This window comes from Barbus barbus (assembly GCF_936440315.1).
Source record: "Barbus barbus genome assembly, chromosome: 28".
Classification (NCBI taxonomy): Eukaryota; Metazoa; Chordata; class Actinopteri; order Cypriniformes; family Cyprinidae; genus Barbus; species Barbus barbus.
The window spans coordinates 14540776-14561799 of record NC_136756.1 but is presented as its reverse complement, the minus strand read 5'-3'; the positions used below and the strand labels follow the sequence as shown (position 1 = coordinate 14561799).

Below are 21024 nucleotides of genomic sequence, written 5' to 3'. Positions count from 1 at the left end.
AAGAAATGCCAAAAACTATCCTAATGATTTGCCGGTTTATACTCCTATTTTTCCAGTGTGGTCTCAGACTTTTTAGACACAATGTTTTCATTTTATCACATCACAAAGTGCCTTTTTCTGTGCTTTTTTCACCACATTGCCTTTCTCTACCCCATCTGACCACGTCCTCAAGGTCAGAAGAGTTCACTTACACATGGCTGCGCATTTGATGGCACTTCTGTCATGTTTTCCTTTCTTCTCCAGGCGGTATTCGATGTGGACAAGGACAAAGGTTTAACCCTGATTGAGGTTTGGGAGGGACTGACACCAGATGACATTAAGAAATGCACAGGGACTGACTTTGAGGTGAATGACACAATCGATGAATTACAGAAACACAATAATATTGAACACTTTGCAACATACTGTATGTATTGTAGCCCACTATGACATTTCACAACACACAAAACCCTATACTTGCTTGAATGAAAACTAACAGCATTAGCCAGAATACAAGGTCATAATTTTGACTTCTGCTTATTTTCCTGTTTTTTTTCAGGTCTCTCCTAACTTGAAACCAATGCAGCAAATTTAACAGTTTTAGAAAAAAAAATGCTTAAGGCTGTTTAGACAGCTGATGGAAACCACACACTTTTTAAATCCCCCACATAAATCCTTTTAGGGCTTCAGCTGATGATTTGTGAAGAAATTTCACTGAAGCATGTTCAAAACAACAAATATCCAATAAGTTCATCACACCATCACAGTATCTTCATCTGTTTCAATGATTTCCATGAATGTGCAATCACCTGAATGGTTGTATTAGCTTATCAATATGAGTTTATACAAATACAAATTTGAATGGATTTGTTAGAATGTCAATAGGTATTGAATAGAAAATATTGTAAGTAGGTTAAATAGGAAGTATTGTGTTTATTTGAAAAAGAACAGTCAGTCATTTCATATTTAGATTTTCCATTTGCCCATCTAATTTAACTTAAGAGGTCAGAGGCCTTAAATGTTCTGTCTACAATGTGTACATATTATTTGTACAAAGCAATAAATGTGTATTCAAGACCTGAGCAAAAACCCATCTTAATTGTGTTTTTATATTCATTAACTACTTCTTCAAAATCCTTATATGTGACCCTGGACCACAAAACCAGTCATAAGGGTCAATTTTTTTTATTGAGGAACTAAACCAAATAAATAAGCTTTCCATTGATGTATGGTTGGACAATATTTGGCTGAGATACAACTATACTACAAATATACCCATTCTACTTAAGACTGGTTTTGTGTTCCACTAAATTCGGTCATATAACTTGAATAATGATCCAAGTTATATGACCGAATTTAGTGGAACACAAAAGGTGATATACTTGCAGTCACCATTTACTTTCATCTTTTCTTCACACAGCCTAATGAAAGTGAATTCTGACCGAGACTGTCATTCTAACTAAGATTTCCTATTAAATTGTTATTTGCACCGTGTTATAAAATTATTTGAGAATATTTATGGAAGCTCTGTAATTTAAACCTGTTGTTTTGTCATTTGCGATACATCTGTTACACTTGTTGCACAACCGTTTGTTCTTAACGCCACACTTCACAAGACTTAAGAAAATACACAGCGACCGTGTTAATATCCAGCGTGAAAGGTTGAATGTGTATGATGCACGGATCCAGGATTTGTCCGCCCTGTTCCTCTGTACAACAGTAATTGTTCAATAACATCAAATGAATTAATTCAATCTGCGCGCGCTGAAGTCTATAGTTGCGCCCACACCCAGCACACACATGGGAGGGAATAATTTAGACATCTTCTATGCAACGAGCTTCTAAATGTTTGTAAAGACACTGTTTAAATCCAGAAGGCTGGGGAAATTGAGACGTAGGAGCGGCGCGCGCCGTCTCGGGGGTGTGGTGATGCTCGCGCTGTGAACTCACGCGAGCGCGGGCGCTGAATACTAGAGCACTCCGAGCGAAGCACGGACACAGAGCACCACAGAACAGACGGCATGGCTTCGTCTCAGGGGAAGAGCGAACTCCGTTATGCGGACTGGATGTCAAGTTTACCGGACACCTTGCACAGTATCCCTCTTACCAACCTCGCCATACCTGGTAAGCCTTATTTTGCCTTTTAATGCGCGTATTGGACTAACTGTGGACAGTGAGAAACTGCTGCAGAATATATATATAAATGATTGTGGTCAGGTATTAAATGACTTAACTGACCGTTTCAAAAAAAGTTTTTTTTAGTATTATTTTAATCAACTCTTGTTCAAAACGCACATTGCGCTGAGAGGTCACCAAACGCAGTCTAGATAATATGGGTTCTGCTTATGACATAAGGTATTGTGTGACTAATAGGTTGTCGACATTAATATTGCTCCAATCTAGCGAGTTTATAATAATATTAAGACGTGCGACTGAAATTAAATAGGACACTTGTTGCTCGGGGCTCGAAATCCGTCTCTGCGATGGATTAAGAGACATATTACACGTGTGCCACAGCCTTGACCAAATATAATGTTACGAAATAACACTGAGATTATATATAGAACTACAATGTAGTTGGATGCGCAGTAAAATAACCATATAAATACCAGAGAAGTGAAGAATAATTGCTTTGCCACTTTTTAACTTTACCCAACATATTCTAAATGTTCTCAAAAACCCTAAACATCTTATTCACAAGTAATAGGCTAATACACAATAGCACCCCCCCCCCCCCCCCCCCCCCCCCCCCAAGAAAAAAAACACTCTACACTCTTATAGGTTCTTTATTGCAATCCATGGTTCTATTAAAAACCTGTAACATATAGAACCCAGTATGATTCTTGTATGGCTTTGCGGCAAAAACCCATTTTAGAAACCTTTGTTTTTAAGAATGTAAAACACCTTTCTCACAGGAAGTACTCCCCATAATATTCTCCAATTGTGCAAACAGTGACTTAGATGTGACATAGATGGCATGTATTTAATCATTATAGTAACTGTGATTGTTGACACTGTCCTGAAGTAATAAAAATATGTTGGAATCAGAGGGTGCAAGACTATTAGCATACATGTTCACAACCAATAATGATTCATCACTTGTTGAGAGAATGTCAATTCTGTAGAGACAAATGCAATCAGTGATTGAGCTCTCATTACATATGAATCTGTATAAAGGAATAGTTCAGCCAAAATAAACCAAAAATAATAACATTTACCAATATGTGGATGAGTTTGGTTTGATTCTTCATCTGAAAATATTTGGAGAAGTCTAGCATTTCATAACAAATCTTATGCAGTGAATGGATTCATCACAATATAAAACATCACAATAATCCACAAGGGTTAGTAAATTTCAGCAAATTTCCATTTTTTTGGTGAACAATTTCTTTAAACTTTACACAGCAAAATATCCAGTGTTGAAATCCCAGTGTTAAGGATTTTTAGAGTAAAGTGTTAAAGTTGTGGTGTTGAATTTTAGGGGATTAACACTAGCTAGTGTAAACGGCACCCTCTGACCAGTGTAAATACAGAGAGTCACCCTTATTAACACTATTGAGTGTTAGTTACATCCGGGACATTTTCTCGTGTGAGCGCCTCACACATCTGAAATAGTTTTCACAGACACCATTTTCGTTGCTCGCGATGCGGAGCATACGAGGACGGAAAACTGCGAAATCAAGTGTTAAATCTTACTCACAAAATGTGTTTTGTAATATCATATCGTTTTATAACGATATTTATGTGCTGTGTGCGCCTAAACTTTTCTCAAAGACATTTCCTTTCACTCGTGATGCGGAACAGACGAGGACGTTTCTTTTCTAAAAGGGAAAATCCGAAAGTAAGTGTTTTTAATCTCATTTAAATATATATTTTATAATAACATATTGATTTATAGCGATATTTATATGCTGTGCATTCCTAAACTTTTTCACAGAGAGGTTTTCTTTCACTCGCGATGCGGAGCAGACGGGGAAGTTGGTTCTGTCAAGGAAAACGCCAAAAGTAGCTAAGTGTTTTACTTCATTTACGATATGTATTTTATAAAATAATATTACTTTATGACGATATTTAAATGCTGTGCGAGCCTAAACAATCCGAAACGTTCTCACACATGAAGTGTTTTACCTCATTTATAATATGTATTTTGCAACGTCATATTGTCAAATCAAACCACTGTAAACTGTCCATATCTAAATGACAATATCAGTCATTGGTTCTTGTGTGTCTCATGACCAAATTTTGTGATTTCATTAAGCATAAATTGAGTTTTTATGACGTCGATATGTTGTTATATTAGATTTGAGTGCTGTTTTCATTTAATTAATTTGAAAATAACACTTTTCAGTAAATTCAAACTCTCTCTACTGAGTGAGTTAGTTCATTATTCAAAGTGATTTTATCCTTACAAGTCTTGGAGTATGACACATGAGTTGCAATGAACTACTTTAGACACTTTATTATCTTATTATCTTTAAGCATTAAATTGTGTTTTGTATTCAGCAAAAGTGAGTCGTATGGGTTTGGAATTACAATTTTAAGTAAACTATTTCTTTAATATTGTTACAGATGGTTCATGCTGGCTTAACAGAAACATCGAAAGGAGATGTGCTTGAAGAGTATGAAGCCACTAATACATGGGTAAGCCACAATTCCATATTTTAAGATTATTGATTGTCATGTTTATTTTTTTAAACAATAGTAATAAAGAGTCTGATCTCTTTCTAAAAAAATTATCAACTAAGTTTTTGATATACATGGACTGTAATTTATTTATGTGCTGTCCCATTTATGTGCTTTAATGCTTTTCCTTAAAGGGATAGTTCACTTAGTTCATTTTTGGGTGAACTAACCCTTTAAGTCATCATTTACTCACCCTTGTGTTGTTCTAATGCTGTATGCCCTTCTTTCTTTTTCGGATCAGAGTGGTCCCATGTATTTCTTCTGTAGATTATTCAAAATATTTTTTTTGTGTTCCTCAGAAGACATAAGCTCATACAGTTGTGGAACCACATGAGGATAAATAAATGATAACATAATTTTCAGTTTTGGGTGAACTGTTTTTGTATTGCAATTCATACGTGTCTCTAACATTTCACCTGATAATAGTTTTGATGAATGGATGTGAAATGATCCTGTTCAGTTTTTTTGTATTATTTTTTTTCTTCAATTTTACAGGGACAGTTTGTGATGCTGCAAATAGGAGTAGATATCTTGCTTGGCTGAAAACGGCAGAGAAAAGCATGTTGTCGTGCTGAAAAAAAGAATGAGACTATTCTCTCCAAGGAGGTCCAAACACCAGCACAGACTTTGATTAGTGAGCATTACATTTACATTTACATTTATTCATTTAGCTGACGCTTTTATCCAAAGCGACTTACAATTGCTATATATGTCAGAGGTCGCACGCCTCTGGAGCAACTAGGGGTTAAGTGTCTTGCTCAGGGACACATTGGTGTCTCACAGTGGATTCGAACCCGGGTCTCTCACACCAAAGGCATGTGTCTTATCCACTGCGCCATCACCACCCCATATGCTTTTAACATGCATCCAGTGTTTATGGTAATGAATGGAATGCTGTTGTTTAACCTGATAAATGTCAGCATTACAAACCTTATGATATTAAGAGTACATATGGACCATGTTTTTTGTGTCTTTGCACTGATTTGCTTTGACATTGTTTAATTGTTGTAAGAACATGTTCTTTACATGTATTGAAAACATTGAATGTGAAGACATTTTGGTGCAGGGAAAAACATTTACAATATTTCAATAAAATGAATAAATAAACGTAAACGTGTATTGTTTTGTGTGTTTATTTTTTAATATTATCACCTGAATACTGGTGCAGTGTCGACCAGTTAATCCATGAGTGTTAACTTTGAACACCAACTTGTTCTAGTGTTCCCATCATCCATTCTGGTTTTAATATTTTAAATTTGAAGAGTTATATATAATAAAGAGTTGAAGAGTTTGTTAACACTGTCATAGTGTTAATAATGTTAACTCTTTCAAAAGTGTTAATTTAACACTTTACCAGTGATTCCCATATGTACTCTGGGTAAGTGTTAGTTTTAACTGATGGAGTTAAATTCACTCTTAAATTTACAGTGTAGGCTTCACACCTTGCTTAACCCTGGGTAAACCTAGGGTTAAGCAACATTTCAGTAACACAGCTTTTATAAGAGTGCAGGGTTCATTTTAAACCCAAAATATAGTGACAAATAAATACACATGAATTATTTACCCAGGGTAAAGTATGAACAAACATTAGAACAAGATGACCCAGGATTACATTATTATTATTGCATTATTATCTAGTGCTTTTTATGCCCTACATAGTTCAGAATTGTTCTGAAAGTAAGAGGTTTTGTGTTTTGTATAGTGGAGTTTGGGTAGTTGAACTGCACCAAAGGCTGGAGCTATCAGCCCTGGACAGCTCTGATTAAAACCCCTGATTAACGTCTATGTCGCTGATTTTGACCCTGTGTCACAGGGACCAATTAACTGGCCTGCCACCTCAAAATCATCTTGTTAATCATCAATTATAGATTCTGGTTTCTTGCTCGTACTATAGAGTAAGTGCTCTGACTTCAACATACTGTACAAATGCACACTAAATTGCATGATTTGTATGGATGGCTGCAGTGAAGAAGCTCACCTCGTGCTACTGATGCTGGTCTGTGCTGGATTCATCATTCCAGCAGTAGTATAGACTAGTATAGTATTTGTAAAACAGTGTTGTTGGTGAGGCTGTGAGTGGGTGATGGAAAGTTGTAGTGTAGCAGCTGTTTATCAAAAAGCTCTAAACAAATTAAGGCTTCAGTAAGAGTTCTGGACACGTACCACTCCCACACAGATATCTTACAATGTGTGGTTAACATTAACTCTTAAAGACAATGAAAAATATCCATTAAAATTGAGGTATTTTTGATTTTGCTTAAGCCACTGGTAATAGAGTATGTTTTTCAGTTTAACTGTACACAGATATAATTAGAGAAAGCAATGGTCATTTTAGCTCCTCAAGATCAACTCCAAAAACATAATCATTGATCTTTCGCCTTTGTCTCATGCATATTTCAGTAATGCTTTATTTCAGCCTGAGGCACTTTTGCTTGCATGCTGTCATGTTGTCAGGCTGCTGGAGGTTTGCATGATTTTCCAGAAAAAATAATATTTTTTAGTTTTTTTCAAAACTTGCATAATGCACTTTGTTTTACTTTATAAATCTGTATTAAAGACACCATGAAGAACATGTTCCTTGTTTTCTGTGTTATGCCGGTGTTATTCTAGTGCATGTTATTCCCATGGAAAATGTAATAAAATCTTTATTAAAGCCATAAACTAAACCGACCAGCTACACGGTAAATCACAATGATATAATTTTGGATGTTAAGCATAGAAAGCATGTTAAATTGGATAAAAAGACAAAAATACAAGGCTGCACTTAACAGCTTTAATAAAGGAACAAACTGCCCAAGAAGCTTTACAAATTAAGTAATTAAATTTAAAAACAAAGAACTATAACTATTGATTTAAAGATTGTATTGAAACAGTAAACTTCAGATTTATTGCAAATTATGAATATATATTTAGTATATAAATAGTTTGAGAGCATAGGGAAACTAACTCTATTATTTGGGGTGCTTCCTGGAAGTGGGCAGAATTATTTTGGTGTGATTTGCTTGCCGTGATTCTCTGATTAATGGAGATTTATGTGCAGAATCTTGGATAATGTAGTTTTTCACCAGAAATTAACATGATTATTTAAAATAAGTTGTTGATGGCTTCAACAAAAGCATACCATTAAAAACCTCGTAGACCATTAACCATTATCAACAGTAGATCAATATACAATATACAAGTTATACAATAGTTATACAATACAGTTATACAATATACAATACAGAAGTCTATACAAGTTTCTCTTTAGAGAAAATGAATGTGATTTTTACTTTCAGAAACCAATTGATGCACTCTATAACTCACTTTTAATCTACCTCCATTCTGGTAACATTCACTTTTCACAATCCAATCAATTTTCTTGGAAATACATCATATTAGAAGGCTAAATCTTGAACTTTCTCATTTCTAATAGCAATCCCTTCCTATACAATCATTTTAGAAAGCCATCCGCATCAAACGTCATCAAAGTCTGTATGTGGACATATTATAGGCCCTGATATTTTTAAGCACTGCCACTCAAAAACTGGCTCTGCCCCCTCCTGCGGCGTGAAGGTCAATGTTTGCACTAAGAGAATCTAGTGGGTCTTTTCTTTCCTCTATCGGAACTCTTTTTATAGTCATTCCAAATTAAGAGGCTCTAGAAATCATTGTAGCCTCTCAAACCTCTCTCTAAGATTAAAGATTTGACTGATCCTCCTGTTGCAACTCAACATTGTTTACTTGCAGCATCAGTATTGGCAGTATTTTGGAGGTCGGCTAGTCGTCCTCCACATACACACTTGCAGAAACATGAATCATTCTCCTATTGGCAAACAAGTCCCCGGGGTGTGGGGTGTCTTAGAACAATGCCTTTTATGCAGAGGCGGGCTTTTGTGTGGCTCTTATACTACTGTGCTTTGCTGGATGGCTGGCTGGTCATCACCCCGTTACAGTCACCATTGTCACCTGCACAAGCAGCAGGACCGGGGCAGAGGAATTGTGTTAGTGCTGAGGGTGCTTGTGCTGAAGTGACAAGCCCACAGAATAAGCAGGACACCGCTGCTTTATCAGCCACCTGTGCCTTGAAAGTACGCAGGGTGTTGCAGTTCAGTGACAGACATGGAACCAGGGCTTATTAGGTTTTATGGCGAGCCATAATTGATATTCATGCTACAGCTCTCATAAGGGAATGTGTCTCTGCCCCTTAATCATATTTAGCATGTAATCAGCTTTTGAGTGGCAGCCAATGACAGACACTGTAGAAACAGAAAAATCTGTGGGTTATGAGTGTTTTGCTTTTTTATGCCATACAAATGTAAACACTTTATTTTCTGCAAATTTTGCTGATTAAAAGCAACATTATATGAGTTACTAAAGACATATTCCTGTGATTTTTCTTTTTTTTTTCTTTTCTTATTTCAGTTTCAGTATCACAGTGGCAAATAAATTTACTATAACATTTCACCTATTTAATGTATTCATACGGAATAAAAATATAATTAATGATGGGATAGACCAGGGGTGCCCAAACGGTGTCCTGCAGAGGTTCGCTCCAACTTGCCTCAACCACCATTTCCTGACAGATCATTCATACACACGGCCACATACACACATACAAAATGATTTCAATTACTTAAAGTTGCACTAGAGGCATGAAAAATCGTAATGGATTCAAACCTCGAAGGCACCGTTTGCTCTTGTCTGATTCATCTTTAAATCTGTCCATCCATCCAATTGTTCATCCATTAATCCTGCACTTTAGACTCAAAAGAGAGGATTTTTAGTCTGCCGTGTCTCAATAAACAAGATAAATGGGAAAGATTAAGTGACCAGGCATGAAATTGCACAGTCACCTTGGGGAAAATAGTCACTTTTCCTGTAATGATTACTTTTTTTCCTGCTGAACTGAGAGGCCTTCCCCTGTGGTTGACAGTGACATGTCAATCTTTTGTGATACGTAGTTACATCATGACACAGCAGCCTAAGGGTTCACAGTAAGCGCTTGAATAGAATCTGGTGTATGTGTTGCTGTTGCTGGTTTTTTAGTATGACCAGCATGACTCTGAGCTGCATGATGTTGGACAGGTAACCCAAGGAGATTTTGAAAGATCATAATTCATTCTAGCCCTATACAAAAACACATTCAATCAGAAGATAAAGGCTTATGATGAAAACACTGCAGTACTTTCTCGTCTGGGTTTGTTCAGCAATGCTATGAACAGGTGTTTTGTGTCATACATATAGGTGTTTTGTGTATAATATTTTTTTGTTTGTGTTATAATATAATTAGCTTTTAATATATTTTACTGTAGACAGGTCTGTGACTTCTCTGCACAACAAAATTGATTGTTTCAGTAATCATCTCTGGATTGCATGTTTCAAAAACAAAAATGAGTCTTTAATCCACTCTAATGTGCCTCCTCTCAGAGGTTCAGAGGTGAAACATGAGCCCAGTCAGTCGCTTTTATTTTGTTAAATGGTCCATTTTCCCAGAAATAATTTTCCTCAAACCTTCCTAATATCAGGTCAGTGCATCTCAAAGCAGGGATCTCATAACAAGATACTCCTTTGCATTTAGCTGAGGAGCTATTAGAAGTTCAGAACACCAAATAAATGCACTGGGTCCTCATGGAGCTGTAGTTGTTCAGGCCTGTTGAATTTCACATGGTTTTCTTCTGAATACAGCTTCAGTGTAAATTCACTTTTCCTTTGTCTTTAAGTTTTGCACAACACGGAGAAAAGACAAGTTGCTATTAATTAGTTTTTTGAAAAACAAATTGTTTTTTAAAATGTGTTTAAATGTATGCGTTTGAATGTATAGTGCTGTCTTCATAAAAACTGATTTACAGTTACGCTCACATCTTATCTCCCTTCACAGTCTCTGATTTAATGAGACGTACATGGAAATTGCGTTAGTGGAGACTTTCCTCCGTTTCCACGTACCAGAAGGCATTACCTATGTTAAGGAGGGAAATGAGACATATACTGTTACTCATTAATCTGAATTTGACACAGGAGGTAACCAACAAAATCTGTATATTTCCAGGTTGATCTGTTTAATGAACACTCATTAGATATACGACACACGTTATTGTCATAATAGAGACAGATTGTCATTGAACTGGGAAAACTGTAGCAAAGTTGCAGTTATTTCTTTTTTTCTTTCTTTCTTTCTCCTTGGCTTGTTAAAAGCAGCATCTAATGCTTCTATCGTTTGGACTGTTTTTGTTGTTGTGGTGATTGCTGAGATGTCTGGCAAGCAGACAGCTGTTTTTCTAATAGCCCTTTCCCATGGTGAATGTTGATGCTGCCTTCAGATGCAGAGCTGCATTGTTTATTCATCAAAAATAATATTCGGAGAGTCTCTCTCACACGCACAGGTTATAGACTGCTTAATGCTTTCATTTAATTACATTAGCAATGCATCTATTTAAATAGTTGTTTTGATTTTTGGAGATCAAACATAGCACCTGGCTTTGCTCTGTATTTACATTGAAAGCGTGCTTGTAAACTCCATGTTATTATCCTGTAGGCCCTGGCAACGCTTTTCCTCCTGCTGCAGTGTGGATGCAAGTGTTGGCTATTGCATTATTCCATTTAACCATTACAACAGCCATTATATGTATTCTTAGGTTCCTGCTGTACAAAAGTACTGCATATTGTCAGGCAGTATTAGATTTGAGTCTTTTTCGTAGCAAGTCACCTTAAAATCATTGTTCTCATCGTTTTTAGAGCAGTACATTTGATGGTAATGGTACATTTGATGTGCACTCTTAGTCTTGTGCATGCCTGTGAAGTCCACAAGATAATAAAGCAGGGATATTCGATAACTTTACCAGCAAAGGAGACAAAATTGAATATTTTCGGGGACATGCCAGCCAGAATATTCTGTCAATAAAAAGCTGGGCCTGTATTCACAAAACACCTTAAGGCCAAAAGTAGCTCATAACTCGCTGATTTAGGAGAAAATCTTAAAAATAATGAGCGTGCCAATCCTAAATGTAAGACTCCTAACGTTTTGCTCTAAGAGTATTTCACAAAGTTTTAGCACTAAAACTAGCTCCTAAATCTGTGAAACATTAGGAGCACTCCTAAGTTACTACACTTATCCTGCATTTTAAAATCTTTATTTGAATATGGAAATTAACATTTTATATTTTTAAACCTTTATTTGAATACGGCAACATAATATTGTGCTCTACAATATTTCCATGAATCTCTGACAGAGACTATCAGCCAATCACTGCGTGCATAGTTAGCATGCTGACATCATCCATAGCAGCAAGGTCAACCCCGCCCTTACTCTTAGCTTAAGACTTCTCTCTATTCCTTAGTAAAAGTCTCAGCAGCTTTGTTAATAGGTTTTAAGGGAAAACTCTTAGCTAAAAACTTTTACTGCTATTTAGGAGAACTCTCCATAAAATGTTTTGTGAATACGGCCCCAACTCCCTACTGTTTTTTGCTGTATGATTTGTTTTTACTACATGAATTTAATATTAGTACTTATAGTTTTAATTTTTAATTTGAAAATATTTAGTAAAAATATAGTTAAGTATGAACTTAAACTTACTAAATTACTTTATCGATCCACTGAATAAATCTCTATTATTAAATGTGTACACTACCAATACCACTACCAATTAGTCTGAAGTGATATGTCAATAATTATGTTAAAGGATTTGAAGTATTTTTAGTATGAAATAAATGTTTTTTAAATAAATTATGGCATAGATTTTTTTTTTTTTTTTTTACTAGGGTTCTTCTATAGCATGTTTTGAATGTTGTCATTATCATTCAACTAAAACTGGTAATTTTTGGTTTTATACATGAAATAACTATTCAGATCCCTTTGGAATGTTTTATATGAGCCAGAATATTGCATTTGTTCGCTCAGTTGTCATCATTTTTATGTTCTCTCTTAATGAATTTCACTAACTCAGAAATCTTTTCATCCAGGTTCCCATGACTCCTTTAGTTTTTACATCGACGAAGCCTCACCAGTTGGGCCGGAGCAGCCTGAGACCGTGCAGAACTTTGTCTCTGTGTTTGGCACAGTGGCCAAGAAGCTGATGAGGAAGTGGTTGGCGACACAGACCATGAACTTCACCAGCCAGCTGGAGGCAGGCATCCGCTTCTTTGACCTCCGCATATCCACCAAACCCAGAGACCCCGACAACGAGCTCTACTTTGCACACGGCCTGTTCAGCGCCACCGTACGCGAAGGCCTGGAGCAGATCAGCACCTTCCTGGCCTCCCATGCTCGCGAGGTCGTGTTCCTGGACTTCAACCACTTCTACGGCGTACAGAACCTCCATCACGAGAAGCTGGTCCAGATGCTGCGCACCATCTTCGGGGACCGACTCTGTCCGGTAGTGTTTGCTCAAGAGGTAAGCCTGAAGTACCTCTGGGAGAAAGAGTATCAGGTGCTGGTCTTCTATCACAATCCCATGGCTCTTGAGGTTCCTTTCCTGTGGCCTGGTCAGATGATGCCCTCTCCTTGGGCCAATACCACAGATCCCGAGAAGCTCATTCAGTTCCTTCAAGCCACAGTAAAGGATCGGAGACGTAAGGGCACCTTTTTTGTGTCCCAAGTGGTTCTCACTCCCAAAGCAAGCACCGTCATGAAGGGTGTAACCAGCGGTCTGAGGGAAACCATCACAGAGAGGTAGGCTATTGTACAAAATCCATTCTGTGAAATGTGTGGCATCAAAGATCATGTTGACTCATTAGATCTCACTCTCTGTTATCTTCAAATCAGTGCCAGGCAGATTTTTTACAGTCCCAATTTAATCTCATTACAGTTATTAGCCATTGCTCAGAGTCTCTAGGGCTTCACTGACCAGGGTTTGGCAGGCTTGGTTTGAAACATGAAACTCTTGGCAGAAAGCAGATTTCGAAAGGGCTCTGGATGACAGAACAACATATTCAATGCATTAATTCTAGAGTGCACCAATATTCTGCTCATTCAAATGACTGAGAGGGGGTCTTTCCACTTACCGCATGGAATACATTGGCATCTGCGGCTGTCAAAGGATGATCTTCTGTTATTCTTTCTCGCCTGTCAGCAGGCATGATATATAGTGTGCCACTGGGCATGCAGCTAAGCACAGCCATAACAGCATTGGAATTGTAGAGAAATGTAATAATTAGATTCCTCTCAGCGATTCTGGTTTCTTAAAATAATGATTCTTTTAGTATTTCTGAAGAAGAAAAATTTGGAAAATATATTTTTTTTCTAGCTGATTAGATAATAAATATTTGTAAAACAATTCCTGCAAAAAATGTTTTCCCCAGACATTTAAATGACTCTTCATAGTCTTATCATAGATGCAGTACATAAAGTTGGTGTTAAATATGCAATACTAAATACTACTATAAAATACCACCCATACACAAAACTCACAATGCTTATGTTTAACTACACATAGTCATATGAATAACCAGTCAGTGAAGTCTCACGATAACTAAATACAATTACAGTTTGCAATACAGTTTGATTCACTAAAAAGAACCAGCTCATATGTTTGGGAATCATTTTGACTACATTAGTCATGCTGTGTGGATTTGATTCATTAAAAGAACCAGCTAAAAATGGTTTATTCAGTAATTAGACTACACTTGCCACATATGTTTTTCACTATACACTGCTGTTCAGCAGTTTGGGATCAGTACGATCTCTCTTATGCTCACCAAAGCTGCATTTATTATTATTATTAAAATGCAGAAAAAAAACAGTAACATTCTGATGTATTCCCTTGTGAAAAATAAATATGCTAAAATGTATTTGAAATCCATTCATTTCATGCTAAGTATACTAAAAAAATACATTTACATATTTATGTACTTAATAAAAATATCCTGCAATTGTACTTTTGGTATATTAAACTGGTATACTTAAAGTCTTCTAAATTGGAACAAATAATTTTGTACTTTAATTCCAGTGATGACAAAGCTGAATTGATCTTTCAGAAAACATTCTCATATGCTGATTTGCTGCTCAAGAAACATTCTTATTATTATCAGTGTTGAATTATCAGTGCTGTTTAACATGATACATTCTCTTCAGGATTCTTTGATGAATAGAAAATTCAAAAGAACAGCATTTAAAAAAAAAATTGAAATCTTTTATAACATTATACATGAATTTACTGTCATTTTTGTAAGTTTGTGTCCTTGCTGAATTACAAGTATTAACTTCTGACCCAAACTATTAAACAGTAGTATAGATTAAGCAGCGGTGTTGTTGGTACCAATGCATAGTCAGCAGAATTTGTGTGATCCTGTTAAGAGAACTGAGCATCATTTTGTCAAGGTATTTAAAAGAGTGGAACCATACTGTATCTGAACTGTAAACACACCTTATGATACCACCTTCATGCGATCCACATACGTAACTGATCCCCCTGAGTATTTGTTGAGGAGCAGCACATTATTTCTTCTTAGTGTAACTGGAACATTAGCTAAAGGGCAGAGCTGACACCAGCGTTAGTCACTCTGGTTACAGGAAGACTCATTCAGAAGTCTCATTTCAGCATGTAGCAACATCTCAAGCATCAAATCTCTACTTTCAAAGGAAAATGCACACTTTGGTCATACGTTTAAGTTCATTTTATCCAGGCCAAAGCTGATGTGATAGATTGGTGTCTTTATTTTTTGCATCGACTGTGCTTGATGGCAAATTAATTATAGATGAGGGGAGAGGTGGGGCACAGAGAGTAAAATGATACGGTCTCTGCCAGCACACTTGTTAGCTGATAAAGCCTTCTAGGCCTTGCATCATCTGAGAGTGAGCAGCAGAGCATGAGATAACTCCTGAGTCATAGTCCTCACTGGAGTGAGTCTGTGTCTGCCGATGTGTCCCCACTTCAGGTGCATCACCACCTGCAGACCATTTATAGACAGACCCAGCAAACAATGCATTTTAGATTTGTTCCAAAATCTTGTGAGCTGCCTGCCTAGACAGTATCCTAATCACATAATTTAATCATGCTTGCTACTAAGACTAGGAAACCCTGCTTCTGCCACATAAGAAAAAAAATAATATTGCTTTGGTAAATAATTGTGACATAAAAATCATAATTACGACATAAAAGCAATTATGACATAAAAACATGGAATTAGAACAAAATTGTTTTCATGGTTTTGATTTGTTGCAGTTTCAACTTTGATCTCTAATTATGGAGATACTTTGATCTTTTTTATCTCATAATTATTACTTATCTCTTTTCTGTGTTATAATTAGGCTTGTATGTTATAGTTATGATTTAGCAAAGCATGATTTCTTATGTGACAAAGTCGAAGTTATGACAAAACAATTATGACATAAAATATATACTTATAATGTTGAAACAATGAGATAAAAATTCATAATTATGACAAATGAGTTATAGAATAGCTAAAATTCTGATAAAAGATTTGCTTTGTCATAATTGACTTTTTGTGTAACATGTTTAATTTCATAATTTAGATTTTTTGTCATAATTTCAATTTTTATCCCATGGCCTTATTTTGACTTAGTGCCTCATAATTATGACTTTGCAAGTCATTATTTTTATTTAACAAAAGCAAGATTTTTTTTTCTGTGGCAAAAAAGTGCTTCCAGATAAGATAACTCATTTTGACCACATTTTAAGACAACATTGCATGTATCCTTGAACTATGAGATGCGAGAGAAATGTTGATTTATAAACACACTCATAATTCATTCAATTCTAAAAAGTATTAGTTAAAATAATTTAGTAATTGAAGAGTTATTTTACATTAAATAAAAATTTAAGTTTCTGTAAATAAATAAAAAAACTAAGAAATTAAATTGAATCTTTACTATTTCATCAAAATGTATATATCTTTGCATATTAAAGTATTGCATCATGATGCAAGATGAAAAACAAATCACTTGTGATTTGAGACTGCTGTGTACTTTGCACGAGGAGCACTATTTATATGGCATATAGTGTTGCAGCTTACATTCCAAGTTGGTCTCTTATAAGTTACATTTCAGTCAGGATGCTGCCTTAATAGGCAGCTCACTATGTTTTGAAACTGAGCTATTTTGTGTTCTGTGTGAGAACAAATCCCCTTAGATTGAATCGACCTGTATATATGTGTTTTCTCAGGGCTCTTCCTAGCATGATGCAGTGGATCCGCTCACAGCGACCTGGGGAAAGTGGAGTAAACATCATCACGGCCGATTTTGTGGAGCTGGGGGAATTTATCAGCGCTGTTATCACCCTCAACTACTACCTGGATGATGAGGAAGAGAACGCCACCTGAACCTCCACATCTCCCACATCGCTTGTGGTATCAATTACTTGCTCCCTCTCTCTTTACTGTATTTTTATGTTTTATTGATTTTTATTTATTTATTGGATCATAGAGGCTGTGTCCATCTGACATTTTTAGGGCTAATGGAAACCATGAGAATGATAGTAGTGACCAGACACGGTCAGGTGGAATAATTTTAGGTTTTGTCTGAGGATGAACAGGGACAGATGGTGATTTAATTTCTTTCTGGGCAAAAAAGGTGACTGGCCTTTTCCCATGTTTCTCTGCTTCCGATCTGTTGGACTACTAGTTACTGATCTACATGCTCGAAACCTTGATAAGTTCTGCCCAGATTCTGCTTCTGATCAAAGTAACAGTAGCATTAACTAATTTCATGGGAATAAATATCGTTTGTACAGTGAATGTGATGCTGAATCTATAGTAGGTTTATTTCTAGTGGTCATAGTAACTTGTATGATTGTCGAGTTGTAAATACTTGTAAACCTGTTAAATTGTAACTTTGCTCACTATTTGTCATGCCCGAACATAAGTCAAGAGTTGAGGCTCCCTTCGAGGCTTCAGTCTGGTCTTACAGTGTTGAAGAAGTGAACTATTAGATGTTTGTATTCACAACCAAAAATTGCAATTGCATGTAACAGCATTTTTGCCTTTCTGCCGTTATCAACACTAATAAGTGAGGCTTTGTATCTACATTTTTGTTGTCGTCTCTCCGACAGATTCTTTTATATATCCGTGAACAACATACATATTCTTTGCATTTGCACTACTGTGACTGTGGACTGTTAAAGAGTGGCCACTGAAGTTGCAGAAAAAAACCCAATACAATCCATCAATTAATAATGCACAATTTGCATTCAATTGTAAACAGGCCTACATAAACAAACACGCAAGAGACTTACTTAATGAGTGTGAACAGACTTATTATAACACCATTTTCTAATTAGCCAGACTAATTGGGTAAATGGCCATGCTAATTGTTTTAATCACACAGATGCCAATTGAATTTGTTCAATATATGACATTATGAAACAATGTCCCACAGTGCTGCCTTCTCTCTTTTACAGTCAGGTGGCACTGGAAAACTAACTAGAAAGTTTGCAGCATTGTTTGTTTATTGAAGTGTTTAAATCGTCTTTATTAATGTTACAATCCCATGGCCAACCTGGATCATGGATTTGTGTGAATGCATCAATCATGCCTTTGTACAGTATAAAATTGCATGTAGTTATAGGTCAATAAATTGTATTTACATGTAAACTTTCTTTGGGTATATGTCCTAATAGAACATTTCTGACAAATTTGGTGTACAATAAATGTAAATACTGCATATATACCACATAGTGTGTGTTTTTTCCTTTTTATTCAAAAATACATTAAAATGCAATAATATATTCAGTTACTTGAATACAGCTTTTTTATGACAATCAGAAAAATGCATAAAATAGGAAGTCTCTCAAATCCAGTTAATTAGAATTATTTTTATAACAATGCAACATTAGTTTGTGGTGTGACTCAACAACTGCATAATATTTAAGAATTAAAAATTCGTAGTATTAATAAAAATATATATATTTGTATGATCTCATTGATACGTTTCTTTATGATCTGCTTATGCACAACTAAAGGCCTCTTCACAAGAAAGGACAATAATTATAACAGTACTGACAACTATAAAGCAGCCTATCAGATTCCATCTCAGTTTAAAGATCTCGAGCATTTAAAGTGGCAGAGGACATAATTGCAGCACATGCTTAGAATAAACAGAACGTTATCATCCACTGGTGTGAAAACAAATATTGTTATCTTTATAGTTACCCGGCTTAAAGGGATAGTTTACCCAAAAATGAAAATTCTGTCATCATTTACTCACCCTCAACTTGTTCTAAACTTGTATGAGTTTCTGTGTTGAGCACAAAATAAGAGTTTGAAGAATGTTGGTAGCCAAATAGTTTGATGGACTTCCATAGTATGGAAAAATATCAACTGTTTGACAGCATTCTTCAATCTGTCTTCTTTTGTGTTCAGCAGAAGAATGAATCATACACATTTGGAACAACTTGAGAGTGAGAAAATGACTACATATTAATTTTCAGGTAAACTATCCCTTTAAGGGTTAGGTTTAGAGGTGGACCCCCGTCCCCCCCTTAAAAGTCTTACTTTTTAACTCCAGTCATACAAACACCACCAATCTGCCAAAATGTAATGCTTTCTCATGAGATCGGGTTGTAATGTAATCTATACTAATGGATGTACAATCATAACTGATAATGTTAGTTAAATACAGTTAAATTGCATGTGCTGAAATTCTTGCTCCAGCTCTTCTATGATAACCTCCACCAAATGAGCCACGACTGTTGAAATCTATTGAAATGCAGATGAGAAGCTAATTTGAATAAATAACGAAAGAAAAAGTAACAGTGATGTGCAGTTTGCCAATTCTCTCTCTGAGATACCGAGAGCAGAGTCCGTGGCCTCATTACATGCTTTCTCAATTACAGCTATTCATTGCTGGCAGAGGTCCGCTCAGCTTGTTTTGACAATGGCACTATGCAGCTGTGAAAAACCTCTCTTTCACTTATTCAGAGCACTATGTGCTCTCTTTTCTGATTGTGAGCTTATTAGTAAAAGCTGTTAGCCTGCTGATTGTATTTTTCAAACTGCAACGAAGAAGTGTTGCTATAACTGTGATTCTCTAAATTAGTGCACAGCAGATAAACAATCTCTGCTGTTCAATGGTTTCATGGCATGTAACTGACCTTTTGAAAATCACACTGAGATGTTTGGATTTAGCCAGAGTGATTTTAGCCAGATTGCTAACTTCTATACTTAACTTCAACTACACAATCTTTATACAAAACCCTCCTCTATAAAGATATGTCAGCCAGATAGAGTATTCAAAATGACTCGCAGGCAGAAAACCTTTATGATTGGCTAGTTTTCTAAGGGATGCTCCCCTGATTGTCTTTATTGTTTACAGAGTCTATACTTAGCCTTAGCCTTTAGCTGTGACACAAAGATGTTTGATTTGACAGGACAGTGATATCTGTCAGGTTATGGGGACATTTTATTGTATGAATTGTAAAAAAAAATCATAATTCTGCATTAATTTAGCTCAAATTAATTAGTTAGTTGCTAATAATTTATGTTGTAATAATATTGAGAGGAATTCTGTGTACCATTACATTTGTTAAGATGAAGAAAATGCTCATTTCTTTTCTGTGGACAGGCTATGACATCTCATTCAGGGGCAATAATACTGTTCACTTGATTTGTGACTGTAAATTAGCACTTTCTAGGTGGGAAAAAAATCTAATCTAATAATAATTAAAAACTAATATAGCTACTACTATTATTATTATATTACTAAGTTATTATAGAAAATGTTAGATTCAGTGCCGCTGTGGTTTTCTAATGGATTGGGGTGGAAGCTTGAGTTCTGACAGTAATTCAACTACTTAATCAGCAATAATTCCCGATTCCCAGTCCTAGATGTATGTAATTCTAGAGAAATGTTTCTCTTGGGGATAAATAAAAACTTGTTGTGGGAGGCAATTATGATATAATCATTAGTCAGTTTCCATTTCTGATTAGGAGTGGACATCGTCTGACTGGCTCTTTCTCCTGCCAACTCGATCTATTCGTGTTTGACTGTTGCCTGCAGCGATATTAAAAATGCTATTCAGATTGCCAAATAAGGTTGGGCATAAACCTCATATTCAGTCCACAGTGTAATTACAAGCAGCATGGCACCATTTTGAAAGCAGCACTGGCATAAGATAAGAGTTTCCTTAATCCCAGCATGCTTTCAGACAGGCAGCTGAACAATATTAGCTAGTTAGAACATGCTAGTTTGACAGCATCCATTTACAGCCCATTTTGAGTCAAATAACACAAAAGTAACTGTATAAATAACTTTTTTTTTCACATTTTAGGGATGTTAACAATTTAAATAAATACTGAATATTGCTGCATGTATCACAATTCAAAGCAGAGTACTTGAATTTGCTAGTGGTGTAATCAGTTGTTTTTTCAAACTGTCAGACATTGCAAATCTTGACTGTGAGGTTTACTCTATATTTAAGCTGGATTCTTCAG

At 35.9% G+C, this 21024-nt stretch overlaps 2 protein-coding genes across 3 annotated transcripts in view; both read left to right on the top strand.

Moving 5' to 3' along the window:
• LOC306847824 (succinyl-CoA:3-ketoacid coenzyme A transferase 1, mitochondrial-like) overlaps positions 1 to 1510 on the top strand; it is a 47431-nt gene extending 45921 nt beyond the window's left edge. The window contains exons 16-17 of one of the 2 annotated variants that reach the window (XM_079382005.1): positions 244 to 345; positions 539 to 1510. In XM_079382005.1, coding sequence (XP_079238131.1) covers positions 244 to 345; positions 539 to 574 — 138 coding nt within the window. In that variant the 3' untranslated portion in view covers positions 575 to 1510. The remainder of the gene's footprint in view (positions 1 to 243; positions 346 to 538) is intronic. The other variant, XM_079382006.1, reaches the window with a different exon arrangement.
• Positions 1511 to 1927: 417 nt separating this feature from the next.
• plcxd3 (phosphatidylinositol-specific phospholipase C, X domain containing 3) lies at positions 1928 to 18265 on the top strand. The gene is made up of 3 exons (XM_079382330.1): positions 1928 to 2103; positions 12601 to 13309; positions 16761 to 18265. Exons 1-3 carry the CDS (start codon positions 2001 to 2003, stop codon positions 16915 to 16917), a joined length of 969 nt encoding a protein of 322 aa, XP_079238456.1. The 5' UTR covers positions 1928 to 2000; the 3' UTR covers positions 16918 to 18265.
• Positions 18266 to 21024: the final 2759 nt, after the last annotated feature.

Excerpts from the sequence above, each read along its gene's own strand:
- plcxd3 (XM_079382330.1), top strand. The coding sequence starts at position 2,001 with ATGGCTTCGTCTCAGGGGAAGAGCGAACTCCGTTATGCGGACTGGATG. Across the intron at positions 2,104-12,600 it reads TACCAACCTCGCCATACCTG|GTTCCCATGACTCCTTTAGT; the intron begins GTAAGCCTTATT and ends CTTTTCATCCAG. Across the intron at positions 13,310-16,760 it reads AGGGAAACCATCACAGAGAG|GGCTCTTCCTAGCATGATGC; the intron begins GTAGGCTATTGT and ends GTGTTTTCTCAG.